Below are 19316 nucleotides of genomic sequence, written 5' to 3' on the forward strand. Positions count from 1 at the left end.
CCTTATGTGATTGGGTTAGATTTTCGAAGTTGAACTGCTCCTTCAGAAAAAGTAGTACTAATTTCCATTTGCACCAACAGATGAGGATTGCTTTGATCCTTCAAACAACTGTTTACATTTCGTCGGAATGATGGACAGCTAATAATATTAAACACATAGACAGTATGTACTACGTGTGACACCGTTCTAAGCACTTTACATAAACTAACTCATTTAATCATCACAACAATCCTAGTTACAGTTGTGACCTAATTTTGAAGATAAGAAAACTGAGAGCAGTTGGTAAATTGCACACGGCCACACAGTTTAGAAAATGGCAGAACTGCCGTGCAAATCCAAGAAATCTAGCTCTGGAGGCTCCATTCTTAACCATTATTCCATATTGTCTCTCAAAAAAAGGACATGTAGGGAGACATTATTTTAATTTATATTTCCCAAATGCCTAGCAAGTGGAACATTTTTTTCACAAGTTTTCTTCTATGGCTTACATATTCATCCCTTTGCCCATTTTTTTCTGTTGAACTGTTGTCCCTTTTCTTATGGTTTGGAGTAGTGCTTTCTTTATTACCAGGGATTACAAGCCACTATAGTGCATGTTGTTAAAGTTTTCTTCCAATCTGTTGTTTTAAAATCACTCATGTTTTAGATTTTCATTCGGTCCAATATGTCAGTCTTTTTCTTTGTGGCTCATTCGACCAAATCTAACCAGAACATTGAACTCAAGAAGCTAGGGATCACTTTCTCTTTAAATTTGTCATTATGATACTGTGCACGTCACTTTATCTCTCACTTCAAGAGGAGTAAATAGTCTATCCAGGGGTATCAGGAAGCTAATAAAGTAGTGATCATGGTATTATGAATTCTTCAAGGTTTTTGATAACCACAACCTTATTTGTACTCATATTTTAAAAGATAAGATGGTTCTCATAAGGTCTAAGTTACTGCTTTAAGATGGCAAAAAAAAAAAAAGTTTTAAAGGAGTTAATGTCATCTAAAGAAAGTTTACTTTGTACGATCAGTAAGCTTCTCTGTGCAAATGACCATCGAGTATTTTAACATGCAGACTTCGTTGATCAAAAAGACCCTAATGGGTCCAGATTTGTCTAGCCGATGATCTGCAAGTCAAATGCTGCTTTGAGGCTCTGATGGAATTTGGTACCAGTGTGGTTTCGGGGATCAACTTAAAATCACCCTTAAACTCAAATTTTCTTTTGTAAAATTGTGGGGCATAGGCATAGCAAGTAAAAACTTGCCAAATAATTAATTTTTCTAAAAACCAAATGTCTTGATAAACAGTAACATATCTAATTGTGACATTTACGTACAGACTGGTAAACCATGTACTACCAAGAATGTAGAGAACTAAAGACACAGCCCCAACCTCAAGGAGTCCAATAAAAGAAGTAAACATCCAGGAGAAAATAGTATAGGTGAGGAGAGATTATTTCTCATTGGGTGGATCAGAAAGAACTTAGACGGCAGCGGCCTATCAGTGGAACCTTAAAAAACAGGTATAATTTGAACTTAGAAACAGATAGCTGGAGAGAGCATTCCTCAGAATGGAAATAATAAGCAAAAGCAAAGAGTAGGAAATCACAGGGCTTGAAATATTGAAGAGTTGATGGTATGTGAAGGCATGAGGTAGGAAATGATTGGAAGGTTAAAGTTGCAGTTTTTAAGTTGATAGGTAAAACCTTTGTGTTTTTTTTTTATCTTGAGAATGACTTAGTATAAGAAACAGAAATACAAACTCCTTCCTTGATAAAACTAGGAGAAATCTGAATGATGGATTACTTAAAATAAGAAGATCAAGTGTAATTGCCTGTAGAAGGCAATTTTATCACATGCCAAAATGGAGAAGCCAGATAAAGATACAGATACGCACCAGAGACAGATACCAACATTTGTGTTCCCCTATTACAATTTCAGCTGGTAATTCTATTCCTAAGTGTATCCAAGAGAAAGGAAAACATATATCGCCACAAGAACCTGTGCATGAATGTTCATAACCATTATTTATAATAGCTCAAAAGTAGTAATGACCCAAATGTCCATGAACTGGTGAACGGATATACAAAACTGCTACATGCTACATGCTACAACATGGATGAACCTGGACAATTTTATGCTAAGTGAAAGAAGCCAATCAGAAGACCACATATCGTATAATTACATTTATGTGAACTGTCGAAAATTTGCAAATCTAGGGACGCAATAGATAAATGGTTGCCAGATGCTAGGGATGTAGAGCAGGGGGAAGTAATGAATGAAGAATGACTGCTAATGGGAGTTCCTCTTGTGGCTCAGTGGGTTAAGAATCTGACTGGTATCCATGACGATGCGGGTTTGATCCCTGGCCTTGCTCAGTGGGTTGCTCAGCATTGTCGTGAGCTGAGGTGTAAGTCACGGACATGCCTCAGATCTGGTGTTGCTGCGGCTGGGGTGTAGGCCAGCAGCTGTATCTCCGATCAGACCCTTAGCCTGGGAATTTCCATATGCAGCAGGCGCAGCTGTTTAAAAAAAAAAAAAAAAAAAGAATGACTGCTAATGGACATGAGGTTTCTTTTTGGAGTGATGAAATGTTTTTAAGCTTAGCTTGTGGTGATAATTGCACAACTCTGAATATACTGAAAATGGTACACTTTAAATGGATAGAGTTTATGATATGTTGATTATATCTCAATAAAGACATTAAGTTTTTTTTTTTTTTTTAAATACCAGCTGGCCAGGAAGTACTCTGCAGTGAAGCTCATTAATCTGTAAGCTCTATTCCAGCACACACAGCTTCCATTGAGTTCTTTTATCTTAAATATAAACAGATGGCCAAGAATCCCCAGATATTTGAGGAAATTCTTCAACATGAAAGATAGAGAGAAAAATAAATAAATAGAAGAGAGAAAAAAAGAACCCAGAAAAAACAGAGACAATGCATAGAGCCAAAAACAACTTCAAAACATAATGAATATATTCAAAATATAAGATTATGCATCTAGGAAACAAATAAAAAGATGTTATAAGGAGCCTTAATGAAATAAGAGAGCTTGGAAATTAAAATGTAAAAGCCAAACTTGGAGTTCCAAGTGTGACCGTGGGTTAAAAATCCTACCGCAGTGGCTCAGGTCACTGTGGAGGCGTGGGTTTGATCCCTAGCACAGTACGGTGGGTTAAAAGGATCTGGCATTGCTGCAGCTATAGCATAGGTCACAGATGAGGCTCAGATTCAGTCCCTGGCCTAGGAACTTCCATATGCCATGGGTGCAGCCATAAAATTAAAAAAAAAAAACAAAACCTAAAATCGAGTCAGTCTCCCAGAAAGCGAAACAGAAAATGAAAAACTCTATCCAGAAGATTCTGGTAAAAGAGAACTTAGAAAACTGGGAGAGGAAATTGCCCAAGAAATAATGTAAGAAAATTTCCCCAAACAAGCAAACATAAATGTACAGACTAGAAAGGCCACCAAATTTCCAACATAGTGAATGAAAAATGACAAAAGACTTTCACCACACACACATCAATTCACATCATCATGAAAGAGCACAACACTGAGGCTTTAAAAACTATCTTAAAAGCTTCTAGAGAGAATATGTCATGCACAAAGGAGGTGTGGAAAATTCTCAACAGAAATACTGACAATCAAAAGTCAATGAAGCAATGTTTTCAAAATTCTAAGTGAAGGTTATTTTCAATCCAGTATTCCATACACAGCACAGTCCTTAAATGTCAGATCGAGGAGTTTGGGCTTTATCATATAAGCGATGAGGAGCCTTTAAACATTTTTGAGCGAGGAAATGACCTAATCAAAATTGTGGCTATGTATAATTTCAGATGACTTGGTTTTCTGAGACTATGTTTGGGAGGCCGATTAGCAAAAAGCTATTGTAAGAAGTAATGAAGACTCTAAAGAGAGTAGTGGCCATGGGAATGAAGAGTCAGAAGCAAGATAGGAGGAACATTTTAGAGGCAAAATCAATAGGATGTCACAAAGTCATCATTGTTCCAAAGCCATCTAATCAGATAAAAGCCAGTAAAGTGATTTCCTAGAATCGATATTGGCAGCGTTTTCACATTAAAACCATGTCATGTGGAAGGGTGTTGGGACGGGAGAAGAGTCTGTATTGAAATGCACTTTGAAAAGTATGAAAAACTAGGAAATGCTGAAAAACCATGGTCATACCACATTTCAGGCATTCCAGGATTTCGAATGCCTGTCAGGTTGCCAGCCTTGCTCTGGAAGTGCTGCTTAAATTTACCAGTATCTTGAGGTAAAGATAAGCACATAAAATAGAATTTTCTCATGTCCTTCAAATGTTCTTCAAGTAAAAATCTTCGCACTAATGTCTTTGGTTCTGAGGCTCACTGACAAAGCATGGTTATAAAATAGTCTGCTTATTTTTCATCAGGAACTACCTAAGAGTAAGTGTGATGTTCATTTGCAGGGTGTATAAACTCAGCTTCTTGAGTGTCTCCTTTTAGATTAATTCTTTAATTCTTTCTTTTTTTTTTTTGGCATTTTTATGGTCACAAGAAGTTGTAAAAATAGTACATAGAGTCTTGGAGCCCTCCCCCCAGTGGTGATATCTTATAACTGTAGTGTAATATCAAAACCAGGTGATTGACACTGGTATAATTCTGTAAACTAGACTACAGACTTTATTCAGTTTTCACCAAGTTTTGTATGTACTCATTTGCGTGCAGATAGTTCTATGCAGTTTAGTCCTATGTATAGATTTGTGTAACTACCACCACAATCAAGAGACAAAATTATTCCATTACCAGGAAAGAACGCCCTCTGCTACGACATTATAGTCATACCTACCTCCCTACACCATCCCTGTCCCCTAGCAACCACTTTTTGTTTTATTTCAAGAATGTTATATAAATGGAATCATATAGTATGTAGCCATTTAAGACTGTCTTTTTTTCCCCAACTATATAGAATGCCCTTGAAATCCATCCATTGGATGAAATCCATCCAAGTTGTCCATTTATCAACAGTCTGTTCCTTGTTATTGCTGAGTAGTATTCCATTATATGGATATATCAAAATTTGTTAAACCAGTTACCCACTGGAAAACATTTGTTTCTGGTCTTTAGGAATAAAACTGCTGTGAACAGTTGTGTACATATAAGTTATCACTACTCTAGGGTAAATATGCAAGTTGCTGAGTTGTATGATTAGTACTTACTTAGGTTTATTTAAAAAAAAAAAAAAAAAAAACTACCAAACTATTTTCCAGAGTACCTGTACCATTTAACATTTCCACCAGCAATTTTTATGGACTTTGTGTGTGTCCCAAGAGGTTTTTCACCTATGTTTCCTTCTAGAAGTTCTAGGGTTTTGTTTTTATGTTTAAGTCTGTTCTCTCCATTTAGTTAACCTGTGGTTACTCTATATAAAAAGTCTTGACTCAAAGCCTGTTGGTGTTCAGTTTGAGATAGTAATCACCCCAGGCAAGCCAATTGCAGGGAGTCTGCCTGCTTATTGAGAAGGGAGTGTTGTAAACCACTTACATTCTTCTGATCTACTCTTCCCATCCAGCTTAATTACCCATGGTTTTAGGTGCCCTCCAGATTTGGGGCAAGGGGAGACAGAAAGGAATAAGAAAGTTTTAGTACTGTCTTCGCCTTGCATGATGCTCTCTGAGCCTGGCATATGTTTAAAGCTGACTCTCCTATCATGGGGTGTTTAAGTGGATTCTGCAGAAATGTCTCATCTCTGAGGAGCTTTTAGCTATGGCTTTATTGAGTGTAGCGGGTACATCTGTATTCTAGGTGTTCACTTGCATACCTTCCACAGTTTCTAGGAAGGAATTCTTACTGTTCTGGTCTCTTCACCCTCCCAGTCCTCTTATCCGCAGAAAATAGTCACACATTCTTTGCCCTGATGAACCTCTAGGAGTACAGCCTAATCCAGAAACATCAACTTGGGCTCTGCCACCAACAATTAGTCATTGCTCATCATCTAGATTTCCCAGATAAAATCAGATCCCATCCTGTATGCATTGCCTACCCGTATCCATAGTGGGGTGGGGAGGAGTAGGACGAATGAGCCACACAGCTTTCTCCCCAAATTCTGTCTCACAAAATCCTTTCCCTTCTCCATACTCTCACCACTTTCTATAGTCTTATTCTGAGAGGTTTGAGGTAATGGAATTGGTTCTAAAACTTTCCTTTGTAAATTCTCCCGTTTGTCTAGAACTTCACTTCAGCATGCAACATCTGTTTTATCTTAGAGTCACAGTTGAAACTTTAATATCTCATCACATATGTATATAATACGTTGTTAATCTACAATCTTTAGCATAATGTACAAAATGGAACATGGCTCCGTCCATCCCTAACTCTCTGCACTGTCTCCTACCACTCTACCAGCAGTTCATCATTTACTTACTGTGCTGTTCCATATTTTCTACTTTTGATCTTGCCGCCCACTCTATCCCAAATACCATTTCCTATTCCTCCACCCTGTCCTTTGACAGGTTTCACTTCTCATTCATACTTAATGCAACAACCCAAATTATGACCCAAATCAGGAGTCATATGCTCCCTGACTTCTTTTCCGTGTTCTTATGCATCATCCTAGACTAAGCACCTGTCCCATAAACCCACCCATGGCCAACTGTATGTACCTTATTATAGGACTAACCACTTTCTATTGAATTTATCTTTTTCTTTTTTTTTCTTTGTCTTTTCAGGGTCGCACCTGCAGCATATGGAGGTCCCAGGCTAGGGGTCCGGTTGGAGCTATCGCTGCCCTCCTGCACCACAGCCACAGCAACGCTGGATCCAAGCTGTGTCTGCAGCCTACACCACAGCTCACGGTAATGCTGGATCCTTAATCCACAGAGCGATGCCAGGGATCGAACCCACGTCCTCATGAATGCTAGTCGGGTTCACTAACCGCTGAACCACGATGGGGACTCCGAATTTATCTTTTCATGTTTCTGTTTACTGCAGCAAATTGGAAGCTTCTCAAGTGTACAAACAATCTTTGTATCCCTACCCTCTACCACAATGCCTGTCCTATTAAGGAACTTAATTTCTTGGCCATTTAGACTCTGAGGAGAGTCTAAACAAACTCTAGATAATAAGGAAGAAGAACCTCCTTCAATCTGGTGTACTTGGATAGAATGACAGCTTCTCAGAAATTATTGGATTCGAGGCCATTAATTAATCAATGCAGTCTAGCTATAGATTATAGAGTTTCCCTTATCCATGTTTACTGGCAAGGGCCAATTAATGAGACCTAAGTTTTAGGAGCTAAAATCCAATTTAAGTTTCTAATGTATGATGATAGCATTTTAAATTCATTAGAATGCTTTATCTTGTTTGTGTTCTGTTTTTTTGTTTTTGTTTTTGTTTTTAGGGCCGCCACTGCGGCATATGGAGGTTCCCAGGCTAAGTGTCTAATCAGAGGTGCAGCTGCCAGCCTATACCACAGCCACAGCAACACCAGATCTGAGCCACATCTGTAGCCTACACCACAGCTCATGGCAACACCAGATCCTTAACCCACTGAACAAGGCCAGGGATCGAACCCATAACCTCATGGTTCCTAGATGGATTCGTTTCTGCTGTGCCACGATGGGAACTCCAGAATGCTCAATCTTAATAAATAAAAATATTTTCATACATTTACTCCTTCTGTCTTCATATTCTTCCAGCGAAGATTATATTCAAGAATAGCTACCCTGACTTCAACTAGACGAATAATTTACATAAATTGAACTAATGCGTGTCACATCACTGTGAAACAACTATGTTTACAATGATAGTCCCACTTGTATGGTACTGTACTTTAAACTATATTTGTAAAATCATAGATGACTGCATTTTATTCTCGCAGTAACTGTGTGAAGTATAGGAAGAGGAATCATTATCCACATTTTACAAATGCAGTAACCAAGGTTCAGATAGAATAAATTATTTGTTCCATGTCACATGGTTAGTGAGTGATTTGAGCCGACATGAATACATAGCACTTTTTGCTCCAAGTTGAGTGTCTTTCCCATTATACTTTTTGTTGCATGTTTTCATAGGAAGCCTTACCTCCTAAGATGATTAAGAAGGAAAAATCAAAGGGCGAAATCATACACACACATATGTACACATAAACACGTATACATACGCAAACATACTCATAACAATAGCACTTAAGAGTAGAATACTATGTAGTAATAATTAATGAGTCAACTTATGGTCATTATATTTCCACAGTTTGGTAAAATATAAAACTAACTCCTACTATACTCCTATCATCTCCCCTTCCCTCCAAGTCCAAGTGGATTAGATGAAAAAAGCACTAAAAGAAAATATAGCTGGATTTCTTATGATCTTGAAATGGAAGAACCCTTTCTAAGCATAAACTGGGGTGAATACAAATATGACAGAAAAAGTACAAATTTACTTAATTTACAAATAGTATTTATATATCAGTTAAAGTTCAGCAATTAGAAAAATAGTTTAAGGGAGTTCCCATTGTGGCTCACTGGGTTATGAACCCAGCTTGTATCTATTAGGATGCGGGTTCAATCCCTGGTCTCACTCAGTGGGTTAAGGATCCAGCGTTGCCATGAGCTGTGATGTAGGTCACAGACACGGCTCAGATCCCGAGTTGCTGTGACTGATGTAGGCCAGCAGCTGTGCCTCCCATTCGACCCCTAGCCTGGGAACTTGTGTATGCCACAGGTGCAGCCCTAAAAAGCAAAAAAGGAAAAAGAGAGAGAAAGAAAAAAAGTTAAAGAAATGAAAATGCTATTCATAATTCACAGAAAAGAACTGAGCTTGCCAATATACCTGTTAAAATGTCCTCGGCCTCATAATTAAAGAAATTCATACTGAAACAATAATGAAATACCAATTTTTTGGCAAAGATGTTTGAAGTTAAGCCATATCTCATTTTAGTGACAGCATGTAGAAGCATGCACTATTGGTAGGAATTTAAATAGATGCTCTTTTATTGAGGATACATTAGCAAAATCAAAGCTTTAAATGTGTGTGTCCTTTGACCTAGCAGTTTCACATCTGAAAATGTCAGGTGTGAATACATGCACATGTGTACTAAGATATTTTCAAACCTGGGTGGTAATCACCAAAAAAAGAAAAAACTTAGGTGGCATCAAGGACTGGTTAAACTTCTAGAGACCCATATAGGGAAATACTAAGGGGTCATTAAAAAGAGGCCGATTATATCTTTTTGTTCCAATGTGGACAGAATTCCAAAATACACTCTTAAGGAAAAAAAGGATGGTAGAACCCCATTTGTGAGTGTATATTATACATCTATGGATATATATAATATTTGATTGGTTATATGCAAAAAATTTCTTAGGCCACAAAAAAGTGTTAATAGTATTTTCTATAGGAGGTTGAGGGAGGTACCCTCATATTTTTCACCTTCTAGCCTTCTGAGCTCTTGGAATTTATTACCAAGAACATTTATTACTTTATTATTTAAGGGGGGAAAGTGATTAATTGGAGAAAACCTTCAACCCCATTTCAACTTCATGTCTCCCTTAGCTATTTCCCGGTTGCCACTCCTTCACCATCAAACTTCATGAGTTATTCTTCACGGTCACACATCCTATTCATTTTCCCAACCCTCTGCAGCCTCATTTTTGTCCTTATTTCACTGAAACTGCTCTTGCCAGCATCTCCAATTATCTCTCAGTTCATATGCCCAGTGGCTACTATTAATATTTTAACATAGTCTATCTTCTCCAGTAATGGACAGTCCATACTTCTTAAGAGTTCTCTTCCCTGGGCTTTTATGATACTTGAGTCTCTTAGTTTTCCTTCTGTCTTTGATGTTCTTCGATCTCTTCTGGCAGTTTTGTAGATTTAAATGGTAGCATTTCTTAGGTTATTTTCTTAGGACCTTTTCTCAGTGTGCATGTTCTCTTTCAGTTTTCACATTACCTTAGTCTGTTGAGGCTGCTGTAACCACACATCTTAGAGTAGGTGTTTATAATCAACAGAAATGTATTTCTCACAATTCTGGAGGCTTGAAAGTCCAAGAGCAGGATTCTGGCAGATTTAGTGTCTGATAAGGACCTGCTTCATGGGTCAAAAGATTGTCTTTTCTCTGTGTCCTCAGATGGGGGAATGGGTGATGTGTCTCTTTAGAGTCTGTGTTATGAAGGCACTAATCCCCTTCACCAGGGCTCTACCCTCATGACCTGGTCACCTCCCAAAAGTCACACCTCCTGTATAGTCACATTGGAGGTTAGTATTTCAACATAAATGGGGGCGGGGGCACAAACAGTGCATCCCATAGGAATATCAGACTTGTACTCAACTCGATTCTGTTTCTCCCCTGTCCTCACCGGGCATTGCCTCTCACTTCTCATCTCTGTAAAGAACTTTACCATCTTTCTATGCAGCGATTCATCCTTGACTCCCCTCTCTCTGATGCTCCCAGCTCTGCAGTCATCAAGACCTGTTTACCTCTTACTTACCACCCTAATCCATCCAGTTCTTCGGCATTTCTGCTGCTCTAGTTCACTATATACTCAGATTACTGTCACAATCTATATAAACCAGTCTCTAAGTCTTTCATGATTTCTCTTCCCTCTGGGTTAGTCTCTTTCTCCACTCCTTAGCCAAAGGACGTCTCTCTTAGTCAAGACATACGTCTGATCATGTCATTCACCCTCCGCCACCCACAACCTTTCTGTGTCCATCCACTGGTCTTGTGATCAGATTGGAACACTCATCATTACTATGGGTCCCAAGATAGTGTCTCTCAAGCCTCATTATTTGTCTCAGCCCCAACATGAACACATTGCATCAGAGCCACACTGCTGAATTCTCAAACACACCAGATTTGTATGTTTTCTCTACAGGGCTTCTCATATGCTGGCTAGTCCCTCTAGAACTTTCAGTTCTAAAACCTCTACATCTGCTTAGAGCTAATTCCGTGCCATCTTCCCGGCCACAACCTCACATTAATTTTACCTCCAAGAAACTTTCTTTGAATCCCCAACTGAAGGCCCAGGGCAACTACTATTGCTCACAGAGCCGCTTTTGCATTCTTTTTCGTAAGTCTTCTCACACTGTATTATATTGGATTGTTAGCTCACTAGATTATAAGCTGCGAGTGCAAGGCCCTTGCCCTTCTTCTTCACCACGGTTTCCTTGCGTCTGTCTCTAGTGCAGTGCCTGACACATAGTGCACAGCAAGTAACTATTGAATGGATAGACCGATTCATACTATATTCATTTATTCAGCCAAGTAAGAAACTAATGGGAAAGCAAATAGTCATGAATTTAGGAATGATTAAGAAGGCATTGAACTTTATCAGTTTCTTCCTTTTTTATCATCCCTTTACTCATACTTAATTTTATGGTAACAATAAGACTGAAAGTCTAAATTTAGAAAAAGAAAAAGGAAAGTTACTAGTCTTTCCACTCACTCTTAAAGTAGTATGTTAATTGAATTGGTTTATGAGTGTGGTTTAGTTTCATTCTTTTAAATTCAGTATAGTTATGTTTATATTGAAGTTGTTTAATGGCACTAGTAGATGTTTACTCCATTTGCAATTTAAGGACTGAAAAAAGGGTATATTGCAATTAAGTAGAGTTTCTGTAAAGATATTGTTCCCTGGTGTCTGTCATATTGCAGGCTAGTTGGGTTCTCCCCTTCAGTACATGTTTTAATATTTATAATCTTGTCTTCATTCTTTGCCACCTTCATTGTCTGCACACATGCATATGTACCAAAATAGATTGAATGTCATTTTTGACTGTGATGATAAATTTCCTTACCATGAGTTTACTCATTTTAAGAGAAAACTCAGCCTGACAAACATCGTTCTTTACCATTAGCAGCTGGGCTCTTTAGACCATCCTGTCTAGAAGCTGAGAGCAGAGAGAAGGAAGGTCAGCAGTAGATGTTATGTTTCCATAAATAGTGTTTTTGTGTGAGTGGTTGTGTGGTATTTTTTAAAGCTAACACAGAAACCAGTGAGTAATATAAACAGCAGGGACTGGCTTTAACTGCAGCAGGTAGATCAGAGCAGCTCGTGCCATCAGAATCCTCTGGCAGGACATTTTTCTAACACACAAGGAGAACTCTGGTGAATGAGCTCTAATTCCTTTCGTTTTTCTTTTTAATCCAAGGAGGGAAACCTTTACAGAAGAGGAAAGGATCTGCTCTTTCAAGCACAAAACATCAGTTGGATATTTTTGCAGATACTGGGTTGAAAAACAATAAAAATCTGGGGACCAAGTAAAGCTGCATTTTTCCCAAAGTAAAAAGCTCAGGTGCAACCTTTAAAAAACTGATTAGCTCCTATATAGATTTGTTGGTAGGGTTTAAAATATGAATTTGATTAATTTCTACCTGGGAAATCTTCAAACAAGGTAAAATGCCCGAGGAACACATACTGGTAAATACAAGCGTATATTGCTATACCCAGTTTACAGCCGAGCTGTCTTTTCACGAATTCAGCAAAGCAGTCTGAAATCATAACTGCCATGCCAAGCAGAAATTCACCTGCACTGAAGTATAGGATTTTGTGTGGTGATAAGCATTTTTTCCCAGTTATATTCCTAATTAAAAGTTTCCCAAATTTGGAACTGAATCTGTAAACATGTGGCAGATTGAGCCAGCACATCCAAGCACCATTGGCGCTTTAGGGAAGATATGCTTTGTATAAAATTGGATGGTTGAGCTGGGGAAAATCCAGCTGTGTTTCACTTAACATTGTGTGAATCAGAGTTCTTTGACTCCTTTTTTTTCCTTAGTGAATTCACTAAGTGTGGTGTGTTTGTTGGTACCCCATCCCCCAACCCTTCACTTTAGTCTTTTAAGCCTGATTTCAGATAGGGATGTGGGTTAAAGCAGTATAATGTTCATTCTCTGTAATGAGTAATAGAAGGCTTCTCCTGCCTTGTCGTTTATCTCTTAAATAGGTCACATGCAGCAGGTAATCTTCATCAGCAAAGCAATTAGATTTTTAACCCTTACCTATCACATTGCTAGAGCTCGAGGTTGTCTGCTGACCTTAAAACAAAAATATGAAGGATACTTAACAAGAAGTAAAATTGCCTGTGGGAAGCAGTTTCCCAGTTAAACCGAGGAATAGTCATATTTGAGCGCTGAATTTTTACAGGGTGTTTGGGATGATGGAGGTTCAGGAGTCGAGGAGCCAGGGTCAGGAGGAGAACCCTGGCCAGTAGTCAGGGATTCATATTGTCCACTGTTGAGCTGGGTTTCTTGATGAAGGCCACTGTCAGACTGGATTGGGAAAAGTTGTTTTACACTCCTGTTATTCTCTCAATAAAGCCACAGTCTCCTTTCCGTTAGAGAAGTAAATGGAAGTTGCCCTGCAGAGCTGCTAAAACTCTACTTAGCAGATCTAAGAAAAATCAACTCATAGGAAGGTACAGGAGAGGGTAAACGTGATTTAGAGGAGACTTGGCTACTAATGATATTATATAGAAACATTTGCACAGATAGTAGTTCCCCCCATCTCCCCCCCCCCCCTCACATCCCCGCACCATTCCCACGCTGCTTGATCTTCCTGTTTACTGTCATCCTGCTTCTCTGGGACCTATTTTTGTCTTTTTAGAGACACTTTCTTCCCAGTACAGGAAGGATTTGCTTATTTATTCAGTAGCCATGTCAAACATATTAGAACTTTAGTGTTCAGTTCATGGGCATAGTTGTGCATACACACAGAAACATACTTAAATGCTGAACAATAGATGATTCTGAATTATACGTTAATGATTGAAATTTCAGTAACCAGGAGGATTTTTTAATTCTAATTCCAGATGGCTTGGTTCTAATATCTGTTCATGGCTATATTTGGAAGTTAAACCTGAATATCACATGAAATTTGTTCAGCACTAGAAATACAGTAACTAAAGAATTTTATCCAGCTCTCTCTCTCTAAAAGGAAAACAGTGTGTAACTCAGATAAGTTAGTGTAAAATAATACCTAGAAACATGAAACTAGGGTAAGTGCTGCAAAGGAAATAGAACGGATGTCAGAGAAGATTGCACTTGCAAGGTGGGATGTGGCGAATACCTTTTAACAGGGGGCTGGAATCATCTGGGCAGCAGCTAAAGCTTCTCAGCTTTGTTCTCTAGCAGAGTTAAGACATTCTCCTCCACCCCCAGAGTTGCCTCAGTTTTTCTCCTACAGCTTATGACTCTAAAATTGTTCATGGACATGGGTGGGGTGTTGCCGTTCCTTCTTTCTGTCTTAAAATGGTCACGTTTGCAGAGCACGCTCCTTGAGTCCTTCAAGCCACAGCTTCTCCCTGCTGCCTTCGGCTCTAATCTCCTTATAGGTGTAGCGCCATGGCAACACGCCCAGCCTAGAGCCCTGGAACCTTGTTTGTGTTACCTGAGGGGCTGGATGCCGCCTGAGGAAGAGAAGGAGCATATCCATCTGTCCTACAGCCTATTTGGAAGATGCCTTCATATTCCGTTGTATGTGTTTCTGTTCTGCTTCTATTGAAGACTTGAAATCACACCTGGAAAACATTTTCCCAAAGATGCCGAAGGTGGCAGGGGAACGTGGCAGGGGAAACCATCTTCTCTTGGTTCCTGTCTTCTAAACACAGAGTTGTTTTCTGAGGTGTAGTCAGACAGCGACTCTCTGTACCGTGGCATATGGCACCGCTATGATTTGGGGTTGCACTGCAAGGTGGCTGTACAGTTGCTTCATGTAGGTAGACATTTACTTGGTTGGAGATAAAATGCATTTATGTTTTAGTATATTTTCCTAGAGAGTTTTAAAAAGAAAAGTAAGCCTTTTGATATACCTGCTTCTATTTTAAATGTACCTTCATCTCTCCTGTTGAGAGGCTCACTCCCAGAGCAAGAGAAGCTTTTCCCCTCCAACTAAATCTTCCTGAGGAAAATGAGCTGCAGTTGTTGTTTCGTATGTTTAAGAAAGATTACAGTATCCCAGTGCTTCAGCCAGGCTTCCTATGAAGCATATTGGGAAAGGTTTTATGGTCATTACATTAAACTAAAATTTGCCTTTGCATTTAGTTATGTCGTTGTATCCAGTAGAACAAAAGGAAATGTGAAGCTGTTACATTGTTATGTATTTTTAAATGATTTTTATTTTTTCCACATTGTTATGTTTTTATGTACAAAGCATTAGGTGGCTTTTGTGCATACTTTATATTATCAGTAGTGAATGTAATTATTGACTTTTTGACCTCCCAAAGAGTGCCGAATATTAGAACAAATGTTTTTCACTCTAAATGTTAAGTAGTGGTTGGTTTTTCAATGTGTGGAAGAAAAGAATGGACTAAAATCCTATTGCTTAAGTTGTTTTTTCGGTATTGGGTTTGATTAAACAGTGCTGGAATGGAAACAGAAAGAGCAGCCTTTAGTGATAGTTTCCTGTATCTCATTATGTTATAATTTAACTCAAAGCTACTCTGGCATTAAGAATTTCAGTTCATTTTAATGTTAACATTGTTATTTTGAGGAAGTGAATGAAACTGCTTGTTTAATGTGTTTTACAAAAACAAATGTCTTTCCACAGGGCATTTCTTTTATCCCTATTACTGGGTACTTCTGCTTGAAATTTATATATTTAACTCTGGGTGTTTCAGTCAATAAATACTGTAATTGTTGAGTAAAACTGCCTAGCTCTCCCGTTCTGGATTTAAGAATGTTGTTTTATATTGTTCTTATTTTGTTTGGCCTCACTGATTCTTCCAAGGGGAAGGCAGTGAAGTACTAGTTCCTATAGTGACAAGAGTCTCCACATTCCTTTGAAATAACCAGGGGACAAAGTCAGCCAGAATGCCTGACTGTTAGCAAAAATCTGTTCTTCTAGATGAGAGTTTGAAGATTTCTCTTGCAGTGGGAAGTTTCTCCAAGGCATTTTTTTTTTTTTTTTTTGGCTGCACTCATGGCTCATAGAAGTTCCCAGGCCAGGGATTGAAACCCAAGCCACAGCAGTGACAATGCCAAGTCCTTAACCACTAGGCCACCTGGGAACTCCCTCCAGGGCATTTTATTCTTTATTCATATTTGTACAGTAAAGCTGAGATCGAACCAAATGCTTGCCAGAAAAGAATTCCATGTTGAGATGTAAATCAGACCTTTTGAAAAGCCGGGTCTTGTGCTGAGAAGTTTGGCTTTGATTCTGGATGTGTGTTTATTCTGCCAAAGCAGAAAGAAACGGAATGAAGCTTCAGCCACTACTATTTTGTCAATGATAAAAGAAGGTAAAGCTGTAGCATGGAGGAAAAAAGCCTGTCTTTTGGTAACACCTTTGCATAAAAAAAGAATGTATAAGATAACTTTGGATAGTATTTCTCTCTCTCCAACATAGAAATGAGGATAAAAACATTGTCTGCGGTGGAACCTTGAGCTCCCTTGAGACTAGTAAAATTATAGTGCATTTTTGTGTTTTGTTAAAAAAAAAAAAAGAAAGTGTGTATGCACACATGAATATGTATGTGGTTTATATGTGCCACACGAATATGGTACGATGGTTATTTTTACAGATTATCAATTCGCACATTTATTTTTCACTTGGGCATTTATACTTTTGTTTTTAGCCTCCATTGTCTTTGACCTTTATTTTCTTTTTGACCGAGTAGTGACACTGTTATAAATACTTTCCTCTCCCTTTAGGTCTCGTGGGCTGCCCAAACTAAAAGAGTCACGTTCCCATGAATCCTTGCTGAGCCCGTGCAGTGCAGTGGAATGTCTGGACCTTGGCAGAGGGGAGCCCGTATCAGTGAAGCCACTGCATAGCAGCATCCTTGGCCAAGACTTCTGCTTTGAGGTAAAAAACTGTAGGAAGAAAGAAGAGTGGATGATAAACAGATTTTCTATCCAGTACTCTTATGATTTCATTACCGGTAATGATGATTTGGTCATCTTAACTGGTTTTCAGTTACTAAAAACTACCTACTTGGAGAGGAAAAATTAGGAATCTGCTAGTCTAAGTATGTTGATGATTATTATTAACGAAGGCTGCTCATTCCTTTTGGCCTTGTTTGCTTTCAAAATAAATGAGTTTGTAGTGCATTTTCCACAGAGAGCACATGATTAATAATAACTTATTAAGTTTGTATTTGAATTTTTTTAGCATTGGTAAAGGTATCACACAATATGCTATTATTTTTCTCCTAAAAGTCTAAGCCTCCAGTTTTAATGATTCTTTGAGGAAATTGACCCAAAAGCATACTTTTTCTCACTAAAACTTGGGCAGTTCAAGACCTGGGACCATGTCTTATTTATTTTTATAATCCTCTGCACCTAGGCCAGATCCTGGCACATTCATTGCAGGTGCCTAATTTCTTGAATGAACAAATTGCCCTTCACCAGAAAATTATGAGTATCACTTTTCATAAGGTAATTTTCCCTCCCAAACTAAATGAACACAGTTGACCATTTGCACATTTAATTTCAAAACCATCCATATATTTGTTAACCATATGATTTAATTAATTAACATGAACTTACAAAGTTACTGTTGATGCGTCCCGTGTTAGATGCTGTAGAACTTGAAAGATGTTTGATACCTGTTCTTATGGACCTGCACTATCCAACAGAAATGCAGTGCAAGCCATGTGTATAATTGTAAACCTAAATGTTAACACTTCAACATGTAACTAAAAATTATCAGTGAAACTTTTTGCATTCTTTTTTTTTTTAAGCTAAGTTTTCAAAACCTGTTGTGTATTTAACACAGCATGTCTCAGTTTGAATCAGCTGTGTTTTGGGTGCTCACTAGCCATGTGTGCTTAGTAGTTACCGTATTAGACAGAATGTAACATCTGATCTGATTCAGTAGGTTATAATCTGAGATTGTGTTAATAGGTGAGCACACATCAGCAATTTGGACAGGTCATTTATTGGTGTTATTTTGTATAAAAATCACTTGAATTTTGCCACATTTATGGAACTCAGTTCAGCAGATTGTGTGCCAAGCCATGTGTTAGGTTCCAGACAGAAGAAATCGTTTCATTTTTAAAGGACAGTATTTGTGATCATCAGGCTCACCCAATAAATGACTGGAAATCAACAAACTGATTGTCTTGTGGAGGAGGAACGGGTTCCAGAGTAATTCAGTGCTGGCAACTCTTTAATTTCCTGGAGTAGCCTTCGTGTTCAGTACTACAGTGGTGGCAGTCCTAAGAAATTTGATGAGCTGTTGTAGAGTCCTTCTTCCCTTTTTAGTTGTTTTTTTATTAACTCACTCAGAATTGAGCCTATTTCCTTGCGCGTAATTTTTAAAGGTTTAAATTTAATTAAAAGCTTTTAGTTTTATTCTTTCTAAGCCAGTTTGGGGTTCCTGAGCTCAGCGGCCTTTGTCACCGTACCTAAATATGAATGTAGATGCTAACTGGACAACAAAGTGAAAGGGAATGTAGATGTACACGTAGATATCACAAAGCCAGCAAAGGCTATTTGGGTTTCCAGGTGGTGTATGACATCCGGGTTCATAGCATATCCCTAACTCTTTTTCTTTTTTAATTTTTTCTAGAAATTTTAGTTTGGCATTTAGTTATATGAGTTATATGACACGTTTCAAGGTGATTTTTGTCTCTGGTGTGAGATAAGGGTAAAGGTTAAATTTTTACATGGAGGTCCACATTTTCCAGCACCATTTGTAGAAAAAGCTTATCTTTTTCCCCTTTTTAATACCTAGCACCCTTATCTCTCTCTCTCTTTTCTCTGATTATATGTGTATTAAACTGTTTGATACTATTCTGCAGCTCTTGGCATATCCCTAACTCTTAAGTGATACTGCTAGGAGGACAGAGCCCCCAAGCCCTGTGTTTCCTTTTCCTTATCTCTAATCTTTATCTTGAAGGTTACCTACTTAAGTGGAAGTAAATGCTTCAGCTGTAACTCGGCTTCAGAGAGGGATAAGTGGATGGAAAACCTTCGTAGGACAGTTCAACCAAATAAGGTAATGGTGGCTTTGAAGGTCTAAAAACAATGAAAAACACTATAAGCAGTAAGTTAGTTGATAGATGGTAAATACAGTAATAACACCTTAAATTTTACAGATTTTTTTTCTCTAGGACTGCACCCACGGCATATGGAAGTTCCCAGGCTAGGGGTCAAATCAGAGCTGCAGCTGCCAGCCTACACCAGAGCCACAGCAATGCCAGATCCAAGCCATGTCTGCAGCCTACACCACAGCTCACACAATGCCAGATCCTTAACCCACTGAGCAGGGCCAGGGATCAAACCCCCATCCTCATGGATATTAGTCCAGTTCATTACTGCTGAGCCACAATGGGAACTCCATTAAATTTTATAGAACATGTAAACAAGTACACATTATATCATCTTGTGCTCAACATAATCTTAT

At 38.4% G+C, this 19316-nt stretch overlaps 1 protein-coding gene across 6 annotated transcripts in view; it reads left to right on the top strand.

The window, feature by feature from the left end:
* RASAL2 (RAS protein activator like 2) overlaps positions 1-19316 on the top strand; it is a 388439-nt gene that overhangs the window by 325751 nt on the left and 43372 nt on the right. For all 6 annotated transcript variants that reach the window (XM_047752626.1, XM_047752627.1, XM_047752624.1 and 3 more), the window contains 2 exons: positions 16619-16772; positions 18810-18908. In XM_047752626.1, the coding sequence (XP_047608582.1) occupies positions 16619-16772; positions 18810-18908 (253 nt within the window). The remainder of the gene's footprint in view (positions 1-16618; positions 16773-18809; positions 18909-19316) is intronic.

The sequence above is a fragment of the Phacochoerus africanus genome, chromosome 11 (genome assembly GCF_016906955.1).
Source record: "Phacochoerus africanus isolate WHEZ1 chromosome 11, ROS_Pafr_v1, whole genome shotgun sequence".
In the NCBI taxonomy this organism is placed as follows: Eukaryota; Metazoa; Chordata; class Mammalia; order Artiodactyla; family Suidae; genus Phacochoerus; species Phacochoerus africanus.